This window comes from Eschrichtius robustus, chromosome 12 (genome assembly GCF_028021215.1).
Source record: "Eschrichtius robustus isolate mEscRob2 chromosome 12, mEscRob2.pri, whole genome shotgun sequence".
Taxonomy (NCBI): domain Eukaryota; kingdom Metazoa; phylum Chordata; class Mammalia; order Artiodactyla; family Eschrichtiidae; genus Eschrichtius; species Eschrichtius robustus.
In genome coordinates this window covers 48,783,832-48,806,521 of record NC_090835.1, presented here as the reverse complement: position 1 = coordinate 48,806,521, position 22,690 = coordinate 48,783,832, and the positions used below count along the sequence as shown (strand labels likewise).

General features: G+C 54.5%; 2 protein-coding genes across 6 annotated transcripts in view; one reads left to right on the top strand and one right to left on the bottom strand.

Moving 5' to 3' along the window:
• Positions 1 to 69: 69 nt before the first annotated feature.
• On the bottom strand, positions 70 to 21,932 carry PLCD1 (phospholipase C delta 1). Of its 2 annotated transcripts, XM_068557877.1 has the most exons (16): positions 21,782 to 21,932; positions 16,863 to 17,045; positions 13,927 to 14,091; positions 10,318 to 10,546; positions 4,188 to 4,317; positions 3,855 to 4,086; positions 3,068 to 3,269; positions 2,785 to 2,929; positions 2,559 to 2,708; positions 2,310 to 2,468; positions 1,908 to 2,067; positions 1,593 to 1,709; positions 1,016 to 1,194; positions 791 to 923; positions 565 to 714; positions 70 to 430 (listed from the first exon to the last, which is right to left on the bottom strand). In XM_068557877.1, exons 1-16 carry the CDS (start codon positions 21,813 to 21,815, stop codon positions 345 to 347), a joined length of 2,454 nt encoding a protein of 817 aa, XP_068413978.1. In that variant the 5' UTR covers positions 21,816 to 21,932; the 3' UTR covers positions 70 to 344. The 2 variants fall into 2 exon arrangements, with proteins under 2 accessions (XP_068413978.1, XP_068413979.1); XM_068557878.1 differs by lacking the exon at positions 16,863 to 17,045.
• DLEC1 (DLEC1 cilia and flagella associated protein) overlaps positions 17,233 to 22,690 on the top strand; it is a 103,566-nt gene continuing 98,108 nt past the window's right edge. For all 4 annotated transcript variants that reach the window (XR_011075663.1, XM_068557875.1, XM_068557874.1 and 1 more), the window contains exons 1-2: positions 17,233 to 17,305; positions 17,976 to 18,043. The gene's annotated coding sequence lies outside the window, so the exon portion shown is untranslated. The remainder of the gene's footprint in view (positions 17,306 to 17,975; positions 18,044 to 22,690) is intronic.

The window sequence follows — 22,690 nt, the reverse complement described above, 5'->3', positions numbered from 1 at the left end:
GGGGCAGGCACACACGCACGCATGCTTTACAGGGATTTTTCCGGTGTCCAGGTAAAGAGACCACAGTACTTAGTCTTATGATTTTTATAAAAACCCTCAGCCTAGGGCCCGGCTGGAGGATGGAGCGGGCTGCAGTGTCATTCCTAACGGGACTGAGGACAGCTCCAGGGACTGGGCCAGCTCCTGGGCTCCCGAGAGGCAGCAACACAGACAGCAGGTTGGAGCTGAAGGCAGTGCGGGGCTGCCAGCTCTGAGCGAGAGGTTGGGAGCAGCCCCCGTCCTGCCCCCAGATGTGGACAGAGGGCCTGGTCCGCTCGGGGCAGCCCTCGCCAGACTCCCCGAGCCTAGTCCTGGAGGCCCACCTTCACAAAGAGGGTGGCAGACGGGTGCTGGTCTCCGTTCTTGGACAGGAGGTGGATGTGGCGGTATCCTGGCAGGCGGATGGGCGGGGAGGAGCGCACAGGGAGAGTTCTGGTCACTTAGGGAGGATGCTTTGAGGAACAGCCGGCCCCTTCCCAAGAGATGCCTCCCCTCGAGTCGCCCCCTCCCTCCACAAGCACTCACCCTGCTTGAGGCTGTTCAAGGGGATGGTGCTCTGGCCAATGAAGTCGTTCTTGGAGGAGGCGTCGTAGTCCTCCACCACAAAGCGCACGAGGGCGAGCTCAGGCACAATCACCTCGAACTCAAACTCTGTGTCCCACCATGGGTTGAAACCTAGGGGTGCAGGCACCATGTCAACAGCATGGACACCAGCTCCAGAAGCCGGGCCCAGCCCAGGCCCAGCACGTACCGTTATTGGTGACCACAGCGGTCTGGTGGCTGGCCACGTCCTGGCCCACACCATGGATCTCCACTGTCACCTTGGGGTCCACAATTGAATTCTTATTCTTGTTGACTTTTGGCAGTTGCTGCCCTGAGATGACCTGAGGAAAGGCGGGGGACAGTTAAGGGTTCAGGATGGTAGCGAGGGGCAAGGGAGACCCATGGCACCTGTCCCTCCGGTGGCTGGCCATACCCTGACATTGAGCCGCTTCTGAGCCCACCAGGGCCCCTGAGCCAGGGCACGGGAGTTGAAGGTGGAGTTGGGGTCTCGCAGGAAGGCAGGCTTCAGCACGTACCCACAGGCCCCATTGTCCTGGAATCGGCCCTGGTATACGTCCATCTCTGGCCCAGGTGTCTGGAAGTTCAGGGCCACTACAGGCAGGACGGAGCAGTCACAGGCTGTGGGCTGGCCTCAGGGGCCCCAGAGCCCAGCCTGCTTGGGATACACTGAGGCCCAGAGTCACACAGTGAGGCAGAAGCAGGGTCCAGGATCACTCCAATGTCTACTGCCCTCCTGCCGCCCTAACTGACCCACCACACCAACCTTGCATTCCATTTCTGGTGCCAGAATTCAAAGGACAAGTGTGCTAACAATGGGATTTCAGACGCTGTATTTGATGGTGGGGGATATTTCCAGACTGAGATTACCAGCTCCTGAGCCCACACATCCCTGTACCTGGCTCTGCCTGGGTCCCCAGAGCCTCCTGGCCCCTGGCCCTCCAGGCGGAAACCCTCACCCAGGCCTCCTCCAAGCCCCAGCCAGCCCGTACCGATCTGGCAGCCCCCATTCCACATCTCCACAGGGCTGTAGTTGGAGGAATCCGTTCTCCACCCGGCGGGGTAGATCCTGCTCAGGTGACTCACATTGTGGCGGACAAAGCTGTTTCCTGAGGGGGATGTGGGCTTGTCAGAAGCGGAGGCCTCCCGGCAAGCCCAAGCCCCTCCCTACCAGCTCTGTCTGGTAACAGCGTAGGGTGCCAGCTCTGGGCGATGTCCGGAGGGGTGGGAGCCAGTCCTGACCCTGGCCAGCTCAGGTGGTCAGACAGATAGATGGACAGCACGCTGGGGGACAGGGCCGGGCTCACCTGATTCTTGGAGCAGTCGGAGGGCACGGTTCTCGGAGAAGGATGCCATCTCATAGAAAGCCTGCCCACGGGTGCCAGGACTGGGGAAGCCCAGAAAGTGGACACTCTTGCAGTAAATGACCATATCTGAGAGCTCCTTTGCTAGTGTGAGCTTGTCCTCCTGGGGGCCGTGGGGAGGCCCAAGTTAGATTCAGAGGTTGGGGCAGGTGGGCACTGAGAGAGCCAGAAACCCAGATACAGACAGAACAGAGAGGGAGACAGAGAGAGGGGGCAGAGGGTCTGAGTGACAGCCACAGAGAACCCGGGCAAGGCAAACACCCCATAGTGTGATGGCGGGTGATGATGGGGGAGGGCCCCAGGGCTGCCCCCCTCCCCTCCCCGCGCCACCGCTCCCCCTCAAACCGTGGACTTGTGCTGCACTTGTCTCCTCACTGCCTCGTCCTCCATCTCAGCAGCCTCATCCTCGTCTGACACCACAGTGGCCTCAGGGCTGCCTTCCCCTCCAGGGAGGAAAAGCCCCCCAAGCTTCTTCCCCTTCAGCAAGATCTTCCCCTTCAGTTGCTAAGGGTGGAGTGGCAGCTGGTCAAGATGCAGCTGGCCTCCCGGCCAGTCCCCTGCCCTCTCCTCTGGGCACCCCATCCCATCGGGCACCTCTGGGGAAGGCAGGCTGGTGGTGACCCTGTCCAGTGGCCGATCCAACAGCATGGGGCCCAGGAGGGTGTGCAGGTGTTGCGCCATCACACGCTGCTGCTCCAGGCTGCAGTGGTTCTCCAGGGACAGGATGACGGGGTAGGGGGACGCCTGGAGGCCCAAGGGTGGATTAGGAGGGGTGGGTGGGCCCGAGCATCCCCTTCCTCAGGCCCAGAAGCGCGCCCACCTTGAAGGCGTAGTCCCGGATGGCCCTGAGCACGTCGCAGAAGAGGATCTTGGAGGTGAAGGTGTAGCCGTGATAGATGACCGGTTCCTGGTTGGGCCCATCCCAGCAGTCGAGCTCCAGGCAACGGCAGCCTTTGCACAGCGCCCTGCAAGTGGGATGGCGGCTAGGCCCCCTCGGTCCCGGCCGGGTCCGCCCCGGCCCCGCCTGCCCGACCAGGTCCCGCCCGGCCCCGCCCCGCCCCATCACGCCCAGGTCTCCCGGCCCCACCGGATGTAGGCCCCACCGGATGTAGGCTTCGGTGCTGCTGGGCCCCGTGAGCTGGTCTTCCAGCAGGTAGGTGTTGTGAGAGGACGACACCAGGTAGTGGCTGAGCGGCTGGCCCATGTCCTGGTAGACCCGCCGGTGCGCCCGGTCGAAGGCGCTGCCGTCGGCCGAGAGCAGGTACATGAGGAAGCCGTCCTTGGTCATCTGCCGCCGCGCCTTGGCTGGGAGGCGGGAGGCCGGCGCCGGTCAGAGCCCTAGGCCAGCGCCGCTGCTCTGGGGGGAGGGGCCCCCTCCCCCGCCCCCCCACTCCCCTCCCCCCTACTCCCCCTGCCTCCCCTTCTGAGCTGGTCCTCGGTACCTCTTGGAAGCGGCTAAGCTTGAGTCTCTTGACCAGACCGTGACTACCCCAGGGTGGGGCCCTGTCTCCTCCTCCTCTGTCCCCCATGCTTTGAGGCCCCCCTGAGGGCAGGGCCTCATCTCCTCCTTCTCCAGGACTGGGCCCCCATCTGACGTCTTAAAGCTTTGTGGCCAGCATGGGCACAAAGAGGGAGGCAGGAAAAGTGCCTGCTTTTCCAGCCTCCTCTCTCTCCATTTCCTGGGGGAGGGGTCCTCAAATCCCCTGAAGGAGGAACCAAGAGAGGGTCCCTGCCTCCCATCTGCTTTCCTGGGGCAGAGAAATACTGACCAGGGGCCCTGGGCCTGGCTGAGGCACCCCCTTCCCTCCCGCTCCCTACTCGTGGGCTGCCGTCTCCCCAGGGGTCTCCCCACCCTGTGTGGCCCTGGGACTACAGGTCACGGGCCCTCACCCGTCTCGCTGGGCTCGTAGCGCTCGATGAGGGAGAGGGCCAGTGCAGGCCCCGCCGCCTCCTCCCGCTGCTGGTGCTGCAAGAAGATCACTAACTGATCCACCGACAGGGTCTCCCCCGAGCCTGCAGCCTCCTTGAAGGTGAGGTCGATCTCCTTCCTGTGGGTCAGTATCTTGTAGAAGGTCTCGATCTCCTCATCCTCCAGGGAGTCTGTCTGAGAGTGGTCACATTCCTGCAGAGCCAGGACGCCAGGTGGGCAGGGTTCAGAGCAGGTCTCGGGCTGCAGTCAAGGACACACTGCCAGGCAGACCCAGCCCTCACATCCTGCCTCACCCTGAAGATCTTTCGGGCATAGGTGTCATCCACCTGGATGTTGAGCTCCTTCAGGAAGTTCTGCAGCTCCTTGAAGTTCATCTTGTTGTCCTTGTTTTTGTCAGCTTTTCGCAAGCAGGAATGAATCCAGCTGGGCAAGAAGTAAGGAAAGAACCCAGGAGCCCTGGGACCCCCGAGGTCCCAGCCACAGCCATGATTCAAGCTCAGGGTCAACTCCCGGGCCCAGGTGGACTGAGGTCCCCTGTAGACACAGCTCCCCGCAGGCCTGACTTTTGGCACATCCTCATTTCAGAGGGAAGACCTGGTGGCCTCTTTGGAGGAAATGTGACATCCAATGAAGGAGGCTTTTTCCTGTTTTCTGGCTTTGAACCCTTTCAAAATTTCAAAAACATTTCTTTTCTCACTCTAAAAGGGTTCATTACAGACAATTTAGAAAATGCAGAAAAGTAAATAAACAAAGCCCCCATAATCCTATCACCCAGGGGTAACTACTGTTAACATTTCAAGGTATGTCCTTTTCAGTATATAATTGTTACCCAATCTGATGAAAGCACTTGAGGCTTATTTAGTAGGAAACAGCAAATTTCAAGCCACTGATCAGAAGGTGGGGACATCACAAGCAAAAACAATGCCTGGATCATGGTGTCATGATTGGGGCACTTAGGCCCCCACTTCTCCATTCCCTCTATCTCTCCCATCAGACTTGACCTTGAGAACTAGAGAAGGAGGAGCTGCATACTACAGTCCACAGAAAACAGAGAGCTAACTGTAGAACAAGACAATGGGAACTCATGAGCACAATGAAAACGTGATAGCAGGTTTCAGAAGAAATCACAAAAGAAACAACAACATAAATCATGCCATATAAACTTTTTAAAATTCTGAAGATTAAATAAAGAAAAACTAAAGTCATCTATCTGACAGACTGGAGGAAGCATTTGCAGCAAAGCCTTTGAAGGATTAATTAAAAAGAAAACAGTATGATGACCCTAATAACTAAATGAGAAAGGGATATAAACTGACCTTTTGCAAACATTACTAGTAGTCAAAGTTATTAACAATTTGGAAATGAGATGCAATTTCTTAAACTAAAAATTAGCAGCTTAAAAGTATATTACCTAGTGCAGGTAAGGGTGAGGTGAAATGGACACTCAAATCCATCACGTGGGCAAAAAGTAAATCAGTACAACCCTTAGGAAAGTGATGGAGGGATAGCTAAAGCTTTAACCTGTTACATCAGTTGATTCAGTAATTCCACTTCTAGGAATCCCTTGGTAAGGAAATACTCCTAAATACTGAAAGGTTTTATGAACATAGTTCTTTGCAATGTTATTTATAGTGGTGAAGGAAATGAAATGTTTGACACTAAAAGAATGGATCACTAATTTATAGTCCATCCATTCAGTGGAATAGTACACAGTCATTAATAAAGCTGTTTATGGAGACTATACTAACGCAGGGAAATAATTATGATATAATGTTACACAGAAAATGGATACAAATGTATAATCTCCACTATTTTTGGCAAATGCATCATTAGGCAAAATGAAATGCAGCCGGAAAAGATTAAAGGGAGAACCCAAATAACAGTTTCTGGAGGAGGTGGGTTTTCTGGGCCTTTAAAATTTCATTCTAACCTACCCATATTTTAAAATATTTATTTATATATATGTATGTTTTATGTAAATATATGTATATATTTACATTAAAAAATTATAGTAGAATTACAGGTTAAAAAATCAAGTTCAGAGTGGTGCACCCAAGCATGAGGTCCCAGTGCCAAATGCTCTTCAGCAGGCTGGGATGGCTTTATGATCTCAAGGTCTGGGCAGCAGAAGCCTGCAGAGGCCATGAGATTGTCCAAGTGCATGCCTGTGCAAAAGGAGTGACTATCACAAAAGTGCCACAGAATTGGGCTTTTAAGAAAGCTCAGGGACTTCCCTGGTGGTCCAGTGGTTAAGACTCTGCGCTTCCACTGCAGGGAGCACAGGTTCAATCCCTGGTCAGGGAACTAAAATCCCGCATACCTCGAGGCATGGCCAAAAATAAAATAAATAACAATTAAAATTTAAAAAAGAAAGCTCAAAATCAGGCAGACATAGCCTTGAGAAAAGACACTTAAAAGTCTTTGAAATGCTGAAAAGTACACAGTAAAGGGAACTAACAGTGTTCAAAATGTGTCCCCCAAAGGAGTTGGATATACATTAGCAATGAATAATCAGAAAATGTAATAAAATAATTCCATACAGTAGCATCAAAATGAATAAAAATACAAATTCTTTTAGTGCATAACTTATACTCTGAAAGCGACAAAACATTGTTGAAAGAAATTAAAGATCTAAATAAATGGAAAGATACCCCATATTTGCTGATCAGAAAGAAGACTTGATATTGTTTAATGAGAAATACTCTCCAAACTGATCTGCAGATTCAACACAATACCTATCACAGTCATGCTGACTACTTTGCAGAAATTGACAACCCAATCCTCAAATTCATATGGAAATTCAAGGGACCCAGAACAGTCAAAACAATCTTGAAAAAAAAAAGAACAAATTTAGAAGACTCACACTTCATGATTTCAAAACTTTGTACAAAGTTATGGTAACTAAAACGTTGTGGTGCTGGTGCAAGAAGAGACATTTAGGTAAATGGAGGAGAATTGAGAGTCGTGAAGTAAACCCTCATATTTATGGTCAGTTGATTTTTTGACGATGGTGTAAAGATGTTTCAATGAAGAAAGAATAGTCTTTTCAACAAATGGTGCTGGAACAGCTGTATGTCTACATGCAAAAAAAATGAAGTTGGATCCCTCACCACACCATACACAGAAACTAACTCAAAATGGATCAAAGACCTAAATGCAAGAGCTAAAACTATAAGAAGAAAATATATGAGTAAATGTTTGTGACTTTAGGTTAGATATGACATCAAAAAACACAAGCAACAAAAACAAAAAGTAAATGAATTACAGTTCACTGAAACTAAAAACTTTTGTGCTTCAGAGAATACCACCAAAAAAAAGAAAAGAACCCACAGAATGGGAGAAATTATTTGCAGAGCATATATCTGATAAGAGTATTTTTAAAATATTAGAATATTTTTAAAATATTTAGAATATTTAGAATATTTTAAAAAAGAACAAAAACCTCTTACAACTCAATAATAAAAAGACAACTCAATTAAAAAATGGACCAGAGATCTGAATAAACATTTCTCCAGAGGAGATATACAAAAGCACATTAAAAAATGGTCAACATCATTAATCATTAGGGAAATGCAAATCAAAACCACAGTAAGAGACCTATTTAAAAAAGAAAGTAACAAGTGTTGGTAAGGACGTGGAGAAACTGGAACCCTTGTGCACTGTTGGTGGGGATGTAAAGTGTTACAGATGCTATAGGAAACAGTATAGTGGGTCCTCAAAAATTTGAAAATAGAATTACCATATGATCTAACAATCTGACTTCTTGGTATATACCCCAAAGAATTGGAAACAGGGTCTCAGAAAGATACTTGTACACCCATGTTCATAGCAGCATTATTCATGATGGACAAAAAGTGGAAGCAACCTAAGTGTCCATTAATGGGTGAATGAATAAACAAAGTGTGGTATATACATACAATGGAATATTGTTCAGCATTTAAAAGGATGGAAGTTCTAACATGTGACAACATGGATGAACCTTGAGGACATTATGCTAAGTGAAATAAGCTAGTGGCAAAATGACAAATACTGTATGAGTCCACTTATATGAGGAACTTAAGAGTAATCAAGTTCATAGGTACAGAAAGTACAACAGTGGTTGCCAGGGCCTGGGGGAGGGTGGAATGGGGAGTTACTGTTTAATGGGTACAGAGTTTCAGTTTTACGAGATGAAAAGAGTTCTGGAAGTGGTTGCACAACAATGTGAATGTACTTAACACTACTGAACTGTACACTTAAAAATGGTTAAGATAGTAAATTTCATGTATGTATATATTACCACAATTTAAAATTAAAATAAAAATAAATAGATCCATAAAAAAAGAACTTAACAACAACAAATGGGCAAAGGATCTATTGAATAGCTGTTTCTCCAAAGAGATATACAAATGGCCAATAACCACATGTAAAGATGCTCAACACCATTAGCTATCAAGGAAATGCAAATCAAAACCACAGTGAAATGCCACTTCAAACCCACAAGGATGGCTATAACAAAAAAAAGGCAGATAATAGCAAGGGTTAGTGAAGATGTGAAAAATCAGAACTCTCAGACACTGCTGGTGGGAATGTAAATTTCCTCTTTGGAAAATAGTTTGGCAGTTCCTCAAAAGGTTAAATATATAGTCACCACAAGACTCAGAAATTCTAGGTATATACTCAAGAGAAATGAGAACATATGTCCACACAAAAACTTATATACCAATGTTCACAGCAGCATTATTCAGAGAAGCAGAAACCCAAATGTCCATCAACTGCTGATTGGATAAGTAAAATGTGGAATGGCCATACAGTGGAATATTATTAGGCAAACAGAAGGCATGAAGTACTAACACAGGCTACGACATGGATGAACGTTAAAAACATTATGCTAAGTGAAAGAAGCCAGTCACAAGAGACTGTATGATTCCATTTATATAATAGGTCTAGAAAAGACAAATGTATAGAGACGGAAAGTAGATTAGTGGTTGTCTAGGGCTGGGGGGTTGTGGGGAAATGGGGACTGCTAAAGGGCATGGGGTGTCTTTTGGGGGTGATGGTTGCATAACTCTGAATACACTAAAAAGCATGGACTTGTACACTTTAAGTGGATGAATTATATGGTATGTGAACTATATCTCAATAAAGCTGTCATAAAAAAAAAAAAAAAAGGAGCCAGTGCTGGTTCCACCCTAATCCTACATACCAGAAGGCTGATCACTTTGAACCATAGACTAGCGTGTTGCTGTGCACCTAGACTTTGAAGGGAATTTGTTTCAAGCCCGCAGGCTGGCCTGCACACCAGGCCTGGGGGAACGTGATGACTCCCTGAACAGTGGCACAGGATATGGGGGCAAGTGGGAGTGTGTCATGGCCTCCCAAACTCCCAGAGAGAAAAAAATGCAGTTAACTCTGGGAAACATTAAAATATCCAAGACTAGGTCTCCCACTGAAGCAGGCAGCTCCCCTCAGCCTCCCCACTCCATGCTGGTTACACAGGGGGGATGAGGGACTTCAGGGGGCTGCATTGCTGTCTGGCCCTTGGGTCAGAGTAGACCAAAGAGGGCTCCAGGTACCCTCCCTGCTTCCTTTGTGTTCCCCCCAAATTCATATGTTGAAGCCCTAACCCTCAACGTGATGTATTTGGAGATGGGGCCTTGAGAGACTTAGATGAGGTCATGAGTGGGGGCCTCATGATGGGATTAGTGCCCATAAAAGAAGAGACACCAGAGGGACTTCCCTGGTGGCGCAGTGGTTCAGAGTCCGCCTGCCAATGCAGGGGACACAGGTTTGAGCCCTGGTTCGGAAAGATCCCACATGCCGCGGAGCAACTAAGCCCGTGTGCCACAACTACTGAGCCTGCGCTCTAGAGCCTGCAAGCCACAACTACTGAGCCCGTGTGCCACAACTACTGAAGCCCGCCTGCCACAACTACTGAAGCCTGTGCGCCTAGAGCCCGTGCTCTGCAATAAGAGAAGCCACCGCGATAAGAAGCCCGCGGACTGCAACAAAGAGTAGCCCCCGCTCGCCACAAGTAGAGAAAGCCCGCGGGCAGCAACGAAGACCCAATGCAGCCAAAAATAAACAAATAAATAAATAAATTTATTTTTTAAAAAAGTAAAGAAAAAAAGAAAAGACACCAGAGATCTTGCGCGCTCTCTCTCTCTCTCTCTCTCTGCCATGTGAAGACAGTGAGAAAGAAGGCAGCCATCTGCAAGCCAGGAAGAGAGCTTCCACCAGAACCCGACCCTTCTGGCACCCTGACCTTGGACTTCCAGCCTCCAGAACCGTGAGAAAATGAATTTCTGTTGTTTAAGCCACCCAGTCTATGGTGTTTTGGTATGATGGCCCAAGCTGCGTGTCTTCCATACCCAGGTTGTCCTGGGGACGACCATGGCCAGTATCCACCCACTGGGCCTGGACCCACTGCCACCAAAAGGATACTGCCGCAGCTTTTGCTGCTGGTCCATGGAGCCCGAGTGATGGACGATCTTGCGCAGGCCCTGCACCCAGTGCTGGGCGTCAGCGGGCGATGGGGCGATGAGGTCTAGAGTGTTGCGCTGGTCCTTGAAGACGATGGAGAAGCAGCGGTCCTCAGGCACGTCCCGGGCAAACTTCTCCAGGCCCTCTGAGCGGTGCCCCATCCGCACCTCCTGAATGTCCTCGATGGAGACTGCAAGAAGGGGGTGGAGGTGGGCAGAGAGAGCCGTGAGGGGCAGGAGGATGGGCAGAGCGGGGGACAAAAAGAGACTGAGGTGGAGAAGGAACGGGACACAGCTATAGCGTGCAGAGTGGAAACGCCCAGGCAGAGAGAGATTGACTTTAGGGTGGGAAGGGCACCTAGGGTCCCAGGCCTCCTGTTTCTGTGCTGGGAGGAAGCAGGGCCCCTGGGAGAGGAGTGGGGCAGGGCAGGGCTCTCAGACAGAGATAGGGAGAGACCATTCTGGAGCTTGGGGCCCGTGATGGAGAGGAGGCCACACACTCTCCTGTCGTGCTTGACTTTGGGCCCTTCGCCTCCCTCAAGACAGCCATGAGAGCCTCCAGGCCCCTCTCCTGACAGAGGGAGAAGTGCTTGTGTCAGGGGAGCAGCCAGGGCCTTGCCCTGCATGTATCTGTGTGTCCTGATCTCAGGGAGCCCCTTGGCAGGAATGGTGCTCCAGGATCCCAAGAGGTAGACTGGAGGGTGCCCCTGGGGGTCTGAGATGACATCATTCTGCCCTTGGGAACCAGGGGCGGGGGCTGTCCTGTCACAGCCCAACCTTCCAAGCTTCAGGGAGCAGCAAGGCCCTGCTCACCTGCCTTGAACCCCAAGGTGCCCTCCCTGGCCTGGCTGGGAGGGGCTCATGCTGGGCCTCCCCGCATCAGGAGCCAGGCTCTGCCCCATCCCCATCCCCATCCTGAGCCATCCACGTCCATCTTTCCTGGGTCTAGACCAGCTCTGGCTGAAAGCCTGCCTGTCCTTCCTGGTGGGGGCCTCCTGGCCACCTGCAGGCCCCAGATGTGTGGCATGTGCCTGTCCGGGAAGCAGGCTCTGAGGTGTGAGACACGCGAGCCCTGGGCCATGTGGGATGCAGGGGATATCCCTGCTGAATCCCTCCGCTCACAGCCTCCCGTGCCCCTCTAGGTCCCACACCAGCTGCAGCTGCCCCAGGCTGGGAGTGGAAACAGGAAGCCTGGGCAGCAGAGGCCAGCTCCCGCACCGGCACCGGAGACAGAATCCAGACGCCTTCCCTGCTGATGGTAATCTTTGTCTGCCTATGGGAACCAGAGCTGAGGGAGGCTATGGGGTCGGGATGGGGACAACTTACGGATCAGGAAGCAGAGGCAAAGAGAACTGGGGACTGCTCCCCACCGCCATCTCCTGGCCTCAGTTTCCCCGGGGGTGGAGCACAGTGGAGGGCAGTCTCACTGCTCACTCAGAGGAGGGAAGCAGCCCAACGGGCATGCTCAGCCCAGACCTGTCTCTGGGTCTCTGACGTGGAAAAAGGCCTCTTCCGGCCATGCTCCTCACCTGAGCGCACCTGGTGCCCAACCCCCAACCTGTCGCCCCTGTGGCCCCTCCTGTCAGGGTGCAGGCCCCTCACTCCGGGCCTGCCTCGTTCTTGCCCCTGCACCTTTGCTCACACTGGGTCACACTGGGTCTCCTGCCCGGGAGGTTCCTCCTGCCCTTGTGCTCCCAGCTGTCCCGGTATGAGGCGCCCAGCTCACCAGCCCAGGTCGGGAAAGGCCCACATCTCCCGCTCCTCAGTCTGCCCCCTGCCCGCCCCCGCCAAGTGCTTGGCTCAACTGGGAACCATGCACGTGTACTGGCTGGGGGGTGGGCTCCCAGGAGTCCCCAGGGCTCAGAGAGTATGATGTCCCCTTCCCACGGTGCCCCCAACCGCCAGCGTCTAACAGGAAACCCCATATCAGGGCAGAGGGCTGTGAAGGAACCTGGCTGGAGCCACAGACAGAGGCAAGCGCCAGGTCACTCCTGTGTTATGTGGCCAACAGGCACGCAGGGTAGTTTCCTGAGAGCACTTCAGGCTCCATCCCCTCCCACCCTGCCCTGCCCTGCTCAGACCTCCCATGGCCCACTGCCCCCAGGACCCAGCTGGGCTCTCCGCATCCGACCCTGCTCCTGTCCTGCCTCCCCTCTGGCCTGCCACAGGCCACACCTTCTCAGGTTTCTGTCCAGTGTCCTGGGGCCTGGCAGACCCTTCCTGAGACACCCTCAGTGGGCTGCCCCTCCCTTTTCTCCTGCCCCCTTCCCACCTGGGCCCTGTCACCTGTGTCTGGTCTCACTCCCCAGAGACCTGCCAGTGGGCTGACCCTGCCTGCCCCATCTCCACAGCCGAGGGCAGGTGAATGTGTGAGGGATTTCCAGGGACTTGAACCGTGTGAGAAGTCCAGCTGCAGTGATCCTTCCGTACCACCGGCCACACGTGGTTATTTAGATATAAATTAGTTAAAATTCAGTAAAATTAAGAATTTGCGGGACTTCCCTGGCGGTCCAGTGGTTAAGACTCCACAATTCCAAAGCAGGGGGCTCAGGCTCAATCCCTGGTTGGGGAACTAAGATCCCACATGCCATGCAGTGGCAGCCAAAAAAAAAAAAAAGAATTCAGTTCCTCAGTCACACTAGCCACAGTTCAAGTGCTCAATGGCCACAGGTGGCTAGTAGCTGACATACTGGACAGCACAGATATAGGACATTCCCATTATCATAGAAAGTTCTTCTGGATAGCTTTGGTCTAAAATTTTCCCACCAAGTAAAGATGCAGAGGGAACCTCTCATTTTACAAAATTTTTAGGGCATTCTGTGTAAAAGGGCAGCAGCAGTTGGCAGAACTTTCTTCCTAAGACCTTGCAGGAGGCACTCTCCATCTGCAGGCCTGAGCTTTGGCTTCTTGGACCTTTTCTAAAGCTTCCAGAAAGCCCTCAGGCCCACAACCCTGAGGGAGCTGCCCAGCCAAGGCCTCTCTGTGCAAGTCCCAGCCCTGCTCCACCCCAGGCACCCTGTTCTGGCCCCAGCCCAGGGAGGAGCTGCCTCCTGCAGCCCCACCTCACATCCTGGCCACTGATACCCGGAAGGGCCTTATCTGCCCCTGGACTTTGGTCCTCACCACACTTGGGCCCTAGTCCTCCCTCCTTCCCACAAATGTCTGGGTGGATACCTGGGAATTCAGGCAACACTGTCCAGCTGCCTCCCTACTTGGGAGCCGGGCTTTCCCCATCTGTGGTCATGGCTATGGAGTCCCACCCCAAAAGGCTTGAGCATCTCCATCTGTGGTCCTTGGTCCATGACTGCCCTCTCTAGCCCAGGCTAGGCCTCAGTTTCCCTATCAGTGATTTAACTGGCTCCTCTCCCCAACCCTGGCCAGCCTGTTTCCCCATATCTGGTCCTGTTTGCATGACCGACCTCTGGCCCGCCAGGCCAGGCCTCAGTTTCCCTACCTTTGGTCCTGGTCCACGACTGACCTCCAGCCCCACCCCACCCTGACCAGTGTCAGTTTCCCCATCCAAGCGCAGGTGCAGCACCCTGCCCCTCCCCCTGCAGCCCAGGGCACTCACACAGCTGGGACTCTGGGGTCCGCATGACCTTGCGGGACTCCTGCCAGATGGTCTTGCAGTCCTCCTGCAGCTTGTAGAAGCGTTCTCTCCGCCATGAGTTGGACTTCACCTTCAAGAGTTGGCTGCCCTTCAGCAGTGCCTGTAGGTCCTTGTCATCCTGTAAGCCTAGGGGGCAGAGCTGGTAAGATGCTACCTCCTCTAGGGTCCCTGCTGCCCCAGGCCCCATGCTGGCCATGCCCACCACTGGACCCTCTCAGCCCATTTTTCACCAGCCTCATCCTCAGCTCTCTGTTCACTTCTCCCTCCGTCACCCTTGTTCCAACCTGATTCTTGAGCCCTGCCTTCTCCAGGAAGGCATCTCTGATGCCAGCTGAGGCCACGCAAACCTTTGGACACCCACCCACTCAAGGCCACACTTTATACACTATGACCTGCCACCCACGGCTGAATGGACAAAGAGAGGACAGCTAATTCAAGAACACCTGGTTCCTGGGTGACCAGACCCCTAGGAAATGGCCTGGCTCTGAAAGACTTACTGGTCTCCTCCTAGGGGTCAGAGTGACCTGAAGGAAGCTGGGACCAAAAGACTACCCTAGCCTATCACCCTGGCCACATGGAGTCCAGCAGCCAGCTCTATTCAGAGCCAATAGACTACCTCACCTCACTTCTGGCCCCAAAACAAAAACTCTGTGGCTTTTCAGCAATCTTTATCCTCCTGCTCCAGCGGAGTGGTGGCATCAGGGTCTGTGCGGGTCCAGTCTGAGGGGCCTGGGCCTAGGCCTATAGGCTTTTCTTTTCTGAACCCAGATCCCCAGCCCCTGATGGGCTCTCCCAGTTTATCCATGACCCCACTCCCTATGCCCCAGCCAGCCTGCTCCCCACACACACAGGACCTACAGAATCTTCTGGACCACTTCCCCGGGCCTCAGCCACCCACCCCCTATCCCTCCCCAATCTCCTGCTTCCAGTGGAGACACAGCCACGTGCTAACAGCCCCCCACACCCATGGCTTTAGGAAACCTCCTTCCCTCTCTGTGCCTCTGTTCCCCCAACAGCACTGGGTGAGAAGAGTGCTGGAGGAGGTGTCTCAAGGCCTCCTCAGAGGTGACAGTCTGATGTGACCTTCCCCCACCTTTGTCCCAACTCTCTCCACCCCCTGCCTTAGTGTCAGCAGTTTCCCTCCAGCCCCAGGGGAGGCCCAGTGAGGGAGGAGGGGGCTCCTGCAGGATGTCCTCAGCTGGTGGCTGGGTCTGTGGGGCTCAAGACGAGAGGCCGGGAAAGGTAGTTCCCAGCCGCCGGAGGAGAGAGCCGCCTCAGCCTCAGCTCAGCCGGGGAATTCCACTGTCCTTTCCGAGGCTGAGGTCAACTGCGGGGGGTCATCTCCTTACCCTCTGGCGGCACCGCCCCTCCCCGCCCCCAGGCTAGGGCATCAGGACAAGCCACTGCGCACGGCACAGATGGGAGTGGTGGAGGGGGGGCACAGGGGCGGAAGGTGAGCCCCACCCTCCGGTTCTGGAAAAGGCTGTGAGCAGATGACATGTTCATCCTGTCCTGGAGCCAGACTGCGGCCCTGTCTGCGGTCAGGCAGAGATAAGTCCCCTGGCTGCCGACATGGCTTCCGGAACACAGACCTCGGTTCCAAGGTGGGTCTTGGTATTAGTGGCCCTCCAGGCCGCTGGGCAACCTAAGCAGATACCTCCATCTCTGAGCCTCATTTGAGGCCCTTTTGTTTCTGAGGCCTCTGGGCTGCCCGCCCCCCGACCCTTGCTCCCTTAGCACCCAGAAGGTCTATGGGCACCCCTTCACCCAGCCCCACTCACTCAGCTGTAGCACATTCTCCTCCTGTGGGAGGGTGGTGCTGAGGGGCCTCTGAGCTCAGGGGCCCCTGGGTTGACCTTGCAGCCTCACCAACCTGCCCAGGCTAGTGGCACATATGGGGAGTGCAGAGAGGCTGCAGTGCTAATAGGAGGCTGGGGGTGGGGGCAGTGCCAGGAGCCCTGCACATGTACCTAGGGTGAGGCCTAACGGAAACAAACTGAGTCTGGGACTCACAGCAATACACAGCTACACAGATATAGCCACACACATACACAGTCACACACACCACACCACCGTACTCATCACACACTGCCATACACAACCGGGAAGAGAAAATGGGCCACACACGGTGACACATATTGTTACATGGAGTCACACACAGCCACACAACGTACAGTGCCAGAACATCATCGTCGTCATAATAATAGCAGTCACCATAATAATAGTTCATGTTTGAATAAGATCCTGTTCTTAGCACATGTATTTAATCCCTCCAACAACCCTGTGAGGAAGGCACTATCATTGTTCCCATTTTACAGATGATGAGACTGAGGCTCAAGGAATTTACATGGTAGAGTCGGGACTCAGAAGCTTGCCCACAGGGCCAATGCTAGGAAACATTACCTTATACAGCCACCACTCAGGGGCATGCTGCCACAAAGAGTAACAGCAGAAAACCCACAGAACACACACACCATAACACAGATGACAGAATCACTCAGTCACCTGGGTCACCCACAGTCACACATGGTACACAGCATCACCCTGGATCGCACACTGTCACACTGGTGCCACTTGGTTACACAGCATTGCATATCATCATTGCTGCACAGTGGCCCCCACTACCATACAAGTGACAGAATCACCACTAGGTTTGTAAACAGGATGGTTTGGGGGTGGCAAGGCGCAGGGTAACCAATCCCCCCCCCCCGCAGTACTCACTCCACGTGCCATCCCCGCAAACACAGCCCCACCGTGGGTCACACACTCACAGAACTAAACAGGTCCAGTCCCCGAGATCAGGAACATACAGTCTGCGTCCTGTCCCAGCTGCCTTCCCAGCCTCCGCAGATCTCGGGGGTGGTGGTGGGGGGGGGGGGGCGCCCTGCATCCCTTACCCAGCCTCTGCTCATTGAGAGCTGCCACCTCGAGGCTCTGCTTCTGCAGGTAGAGCTCTCTGGAGCGGCTCTGGCTCCGGCTTCGGCGCCTGACCCCCAGGCACTGCATGACGTTCCGAAGTGCCCCTGCTGCCCGCTGAGCCTGGCCCGGGACAGTGTGGCGTCCAGAAGGCACCCCTGGCCCTAGGAGCGGAACGGCCTCCTCAGACGGGAGCAGGGGCGGAGACCTGGAGTGGATGGGCGGGCCTAGAACCCGTGGGGGCGGGGCCGTGAAGGGTGGGGCCATGGCTCTAGAGGCGGGGCGATACAGAAATCTGTGCTGAAGGGGCGGGGCCATACCCTAGGAGGCGGGGACAGTTCCAGAAGGGCAGGACCGATGCCCCCAGGAGGTGCGGCGAAAGCGGAATCAAGGAGGGGAGAGGAGGAGGAGCGGGGTCCGGGAGGTGAAGTGGGACAAATCCATAACCCGGGAAGCAGATCAGTGGTGAAAGTCAGAGCCCAGAAAGCGGATTGGGGCGGAGCCAGAGCCAAAGAGGTGGGGAGCGGGAGGAGCCGAGTCTGGGAGGCGACGTGGGGCAGAGGTACCCAGGAAGACGACCGGCGGCGGAGCCAGGGCCCAGGGGACAAACCGGGGGAGGGTCCCTCACTGCAAAGGCCTTTTGTTTTCGGGCAGGGAGGGCGGAACCTCGACTTTGGAGGCAGTCCTACCAGGGGGCGGAGCCTGAGCCGCGAATTCTAAACACTCAGCTAGAGGCCTGGCGGAGAACTGGAGGGCTGGGCAAGATTGAGCCGGGAGGGAAGCCCGGCCGGGCGGCAGCCTGGGCTGCAGAGTTTAGCGGACAACCGGGTGGGGCGGGATCAGAAGGAGCCGGGGATGGAGCCCGGGCCGGACAGCGGAAACCGCCAAATATTTTACCTCAGTTACTCAACGAATCCATTGTGACTCAGCGGGCTGTTGCCTCACATGTAAACCTCAGACAGGCCTGTTTCCTTCTCCGAGAGGTTCGCTACCTGAGTGGGATAATCTCCAAGGTTCCAAATGCGAATGGAATTCTTGAAAAAATGCTGGTCTTAAAAATGAGTCCATTAACACAGACTTGCTTTGATAAATAGGTGAGGAGGACTCCCAACTCCATACGAAACTGTGCTGCCAGTGTGCTCGGAACAGTGGGCCCTTTCATGTAAGTTACATCTTGCTTTTCATTCACCCAGCAATTATTTATTGAGCCCCTACTGTGTGCCAAGGTCAGGACACCACCCAGAGGCCTGACTCACTCCTCTCTTTTACTCTCTGCCTCTGAATAGTCCCTTCACTCGCCTCACCGCAGCTCCAGTCACCAGCATTGACAGTGAGTCACTGGCAAAGCCAGTTATTAGCACAGACAAGCACAGCAATAATAACAATAAACTGAAGTGCAGAGTGACTTGCCTAAGGTCACCCCTCGGAGAAAAATAAATCATGAGAATGTGTGTTAATGTAGATGAGCTGGAATATGGGCACAGAAATATTGTTCTTCATTTGGAGCTGAGGGAGCTGATTGTAAGGGGAACCTCTGTTTTAGAGAAACCGCGTGATGGTTTAATGGTTTAATCAGAGGGCCAAGGACTCCCCGAGGACCTATGGATAGAATCACATCTCAATACAATTTGCTTTCTTTGAATTCTTATGTATTTTATGCATTTAAAAACGTGATCCTGAGAAGGGGTCCACAGGCTTCACCTAACTGCCAAAGTGGTCCAGGGCACAAAAAAGTTAAGATCAGTGTGGATCAGTGTGTGTCTGTGTTGTGTGGGCATGGACTCCCAGGGACAGACAGCTTTGAAACATAATTGAGGAGGGTAGGGGGCTGGCCACCCCAAATTGCTATGATGGATCTGGAACCGTTATCTCTTGGGGGTACTGGCTTCCTTGCCAACCTAGAATTCCTTTGCCCACTAGTGCTTTATCCTCACAACATCCCCTATCAGTAGGTATTGCTTTCCCGTGGATGAGAAAACAGGCCCAGACAGGCAAAGGGACTTGCTCAGGGTCACAATGTAAGTAGAGGCAAAGCTAGGACTGGAACCCAGGTCTAGGACTGCAGCCCAGGTCTCCTGGGACCAAGATGAGGCCCCTCCTACACCCTACCTTGCACTTTTACAAATGCCAGGTTTTACAGTGGGGCGGGAGGGATTCAGTGTTTGAATAGTTAGTGGAGGTGGAGGTGGATGTGTTCAGTGAGGGGAGAGCGTTGGGAAGTTAGGTCTTTTTGGGTGCATCTGGGGACCTGCTGGAGAAGCCAGTGCAGGCCTGGCTAGAATGGAGCAAGCAAAGGAAGTAGGGTAGGGAAGGAGGCCAGGGGACTAGAGCGTCAGTCTGAGGGCTTCAGAAGCACCAGAAGGAGCCCCTGATTCTTCTTTTTTTTTTTGGCCTCACTGCATGGCTTGCAGGATCTGAGTTCCCCGACTAGGACTCTGGCAGTGGAAGCATGGAGTCTTAACCACTGGACCGACAGGGAATTCCCCAGGAGCCCTTTGATTCTTAAACCCAGTTCTGGTCACATTTTTCCTGGCTAGGGACTACCTTATTACCCCTCATCTCACAAAGTACTCACATGACATGGTTACTTGGGGGGTGGGCCTCCTGTAGGAACATAGTACCTGCTGGTACTAGGCACTGTTCTCATTATTGCCTTGTACGTGTTAGCTCATTCAGTCCTTACTGCAATCCACGAGGGAGGTAGTGTTCTTATCCCCCATTTTACAGATGAGGAAACTGAGGCACCAAGAAGTCAAGGGATTTGTCTAAGATGAAAAAGCTAAGACTTGAACCCAGGTAGTCTACTTCCATAATCCATGTCTGTATACTACAGTGCCTCTGCATGCATCTGGGGCGAGGACAGAAGGGACATCTCTTATCTAGGTGGCCCCCATACCCCCCCAAGCCAATGGAGGGAGCCTTTCTGCAGCAGACCCCCAAATGCCCAAGCCAGAAAGTGTGTCCAATGCTAGAGGACCCAAAATATGAAAGAGGTGCAGACTCTCCAGTGGAAATGTAAACAACCTGGAACAGCACAGGGCACAGTGACTACATCCTTCCACCACCAATTTTCCTTGACAGATTCTTGCTTGCCGATATGGTTTGCAGGGGGAACAAAAGGCAGTTAAGGGACGTAATTTTGGGTGATGAGCTAAAAGCAGCAGGGCCTTCAGGGAGCCTGAAGCTTGGGATCGCACTGTTCTTGCCAGCTCCGCCGGAAGAGCTGGACTGTCAGGCACTTGGGAGGCAGGTCTCAAAACACAGTGGACCAGGGCTGCCAAGCCCATGCCACAAAACTGGGAGGCGCTGACTGAGCCTCCGCGTGGCTTCCTCTCCAGGGAAGATACCAGGGCTGCCCACGGACAGAGACTGGACAAAGGCACAGATGACTGAGAATGGAGCCCATTCTAACATGAGCTGAGGCTACAGCTGTAGCCAGAGGCGATCAGAGGGCTTGTAGGAGGTCTGAGTGTTAAGCTGGCACGGAAGAGGTGGCAGTCTGCAGGGTACACAGCACTAGCTAAGGGATGATGAGAGAGAAAGCAGAGGTCTCTACTGTTGATCCTCTGAGCTGCCCAGCCTCCCTTCCTGCCAGTGTGGCAGGGAGCACTAAGACACCTCTGTCCTGAGAGGAGAAGAGGGAGCCCTGGAAAGGGCAGGGATCCCATGACCCAGCTGAAAGAGTTTGCCTTGAGGCTACTGGTGTGAGTGTAACAGCTCTGGGCACTGAGCAAGGTCTCTCTGGGCCATGGGGACCAGGTCTGGGCCAACCAGGAAAATGAGACAGACTGGGCACTGGCTGAAAGGAATGTCTCCGAGTGTCCCTGAATTCCAGAGGGTCTCTAGTGGACAGCTGGAGGGCTCTGCCTTTCTCTTTCCCTTCTATTATCTCCATGCGTGGTTTAGGTGGATAGGTGGTGGGCACTAAAGTCTCGGACTCCAGAGGTACTAGAAAACAGAGGGAGATCGGGTTAAGCAGTGATTGGTGCAAGAGAGGCAGGGTTTGCTGAGCTGCCAGATGACCTGGGGGGCAGGAGGGCAAAGCCCGCTAAAAGTGGGTGAGTCCCCAGGCTGGAGCAAAGAGATTCCAGGTCCAGGTTGGGGGCCCCGTGCAGCTAGGAGACCTCCAGTCCCTGCAGTCCGGAGCCCGCGGCTGCTCTCTCTCCTGGAGAGACAGCGATAGGGCAAGGAGCTGGCCCGGACTGTTTCCCGGTCGGTCGGAGAAGACAGAGCTCGGATGGACAAAGAGGGTAGCAGCAGGCAGTTAGAGCTGAGACTCAGGCCTGTCCGGCCAGGAGGGTGCGCAGATGGGGGCGATCGGGCTGCTCCTCCCAGACCGGGCGTCGCTGACTAGGATTTCTGCGCTGGGCAGTTACTGCGGCGCGGCCCGACCTCACCTCGCACACCTCCTCGCCCCAGCCTTCCCACCCCGCCACACCTACGCTCCCTGACGCGCTCCAGGCACGCCTGGGCTTTGGGGAGCCTCTCTGGGCGGCCGGGACGGGGCGAAAATAACTCAGTTATTCTTGGATGCTGGCTCCTTTCCTCCTCAGTCCCTCCGAGCGCGCCGGACCCTGGAGCCCACCCTTCCGTGACTAGGATAGGGAGAGGGGGAGTCCCCGAGGCGGCAGGGCCGGGGGTCGTCATTAGGGAAGTCTTCAGACTCGCACCCCTCTTCTCCCCACCGGCCGGGTCTGGGGAACAAGCCTGGAAACGCCCAGGGTTGCGCCCGGCAGTCCCGGGTGGAGATTTCCTCCGTGCGACAAAAGGGACGAGGAGCGGGCCCGGGGCGGGGCGGAGGGCGGCCGAAGGAGCTGGGGGTCCCCCGCCCTGGGCCGGGAACGGCTTTCCTCTAGGTCGGCCCAGGCGGGGTCCCCCCGCGAGCCGGCCGAGTACTCACCGTGCAGGGTCAGGAAGTCCCGGCCCGAGTCCATGCCCGACGGACGGCGCGGCGGGAGGGTGGCGCCGCGGGACACTCGTCCGCAGCGACAGCGCGGGCGGCCTCGGGTCCGAGAGGAGTGCAGGGGAGGGACCCGAATGGACTGCGGAGGGCGGACACCGGAGGTGCGCCCAGGACTCCGCTCCGCCCCCCGCCTGCCCTCGCCCCCGCCCCCTGGGCCCTCCAACCAGCGCCTCTCCCCGCCCCTCCTGGGGGTGGGGGAGGAGGGCAGAGGTGGGGGCCGGGAAGCCGGGCCCTCCCTGGCCCCGGCCTGTGGGCGCGTCCCGGCTAGAAATAGCCGGATCCCTCTGGCTTCCTCCGCCGCCGCCACCCACAGGCCGCGGACCCTGTCATTATCGCCGGCGGCCCGGCCCCCCTCCCTGCCTCTGGGCGCCTCGCCGGGGTTGGGGAGATGCGCGAAAGAATCTGGAGTCCTCCTGGGGCAGGGACCGCGTAACGTTCGACGCCCTGCCGGGCTGGTGCGAAAGGGAGCATCGGAGTCCAGGCTCCAGCCGCGGCTCCCCGGATGTTTGCTTTCCCTTCTGCAAAATGGGTGCACGGACGCGAGTTAGGAGGTCCTTGGAGAGGCGTGCCTGGACCTGGTCTGGAGAAGGGTCCCCTCCCGGCTCGCTGGGAAGTTTCTAACCCCAGAAGTGCCCTTGGCGGGGGAGCTGGGGCGGAAGCCGTAAAACCTAGAGCAGGTAGGTGCAGAGAGCTCTCCTTTAAGCCCCTCACACCCCAAACTCCTGGCGATCTCCAGGTTTCCTTCTTTGGGTGGCCTCCCAAGGGGCTGTCTGGACAAGGGGTCCCTACATGGACCCCACACACACACACTCCCACCATCAATTCTTGCAATCCTGACACCCTTTT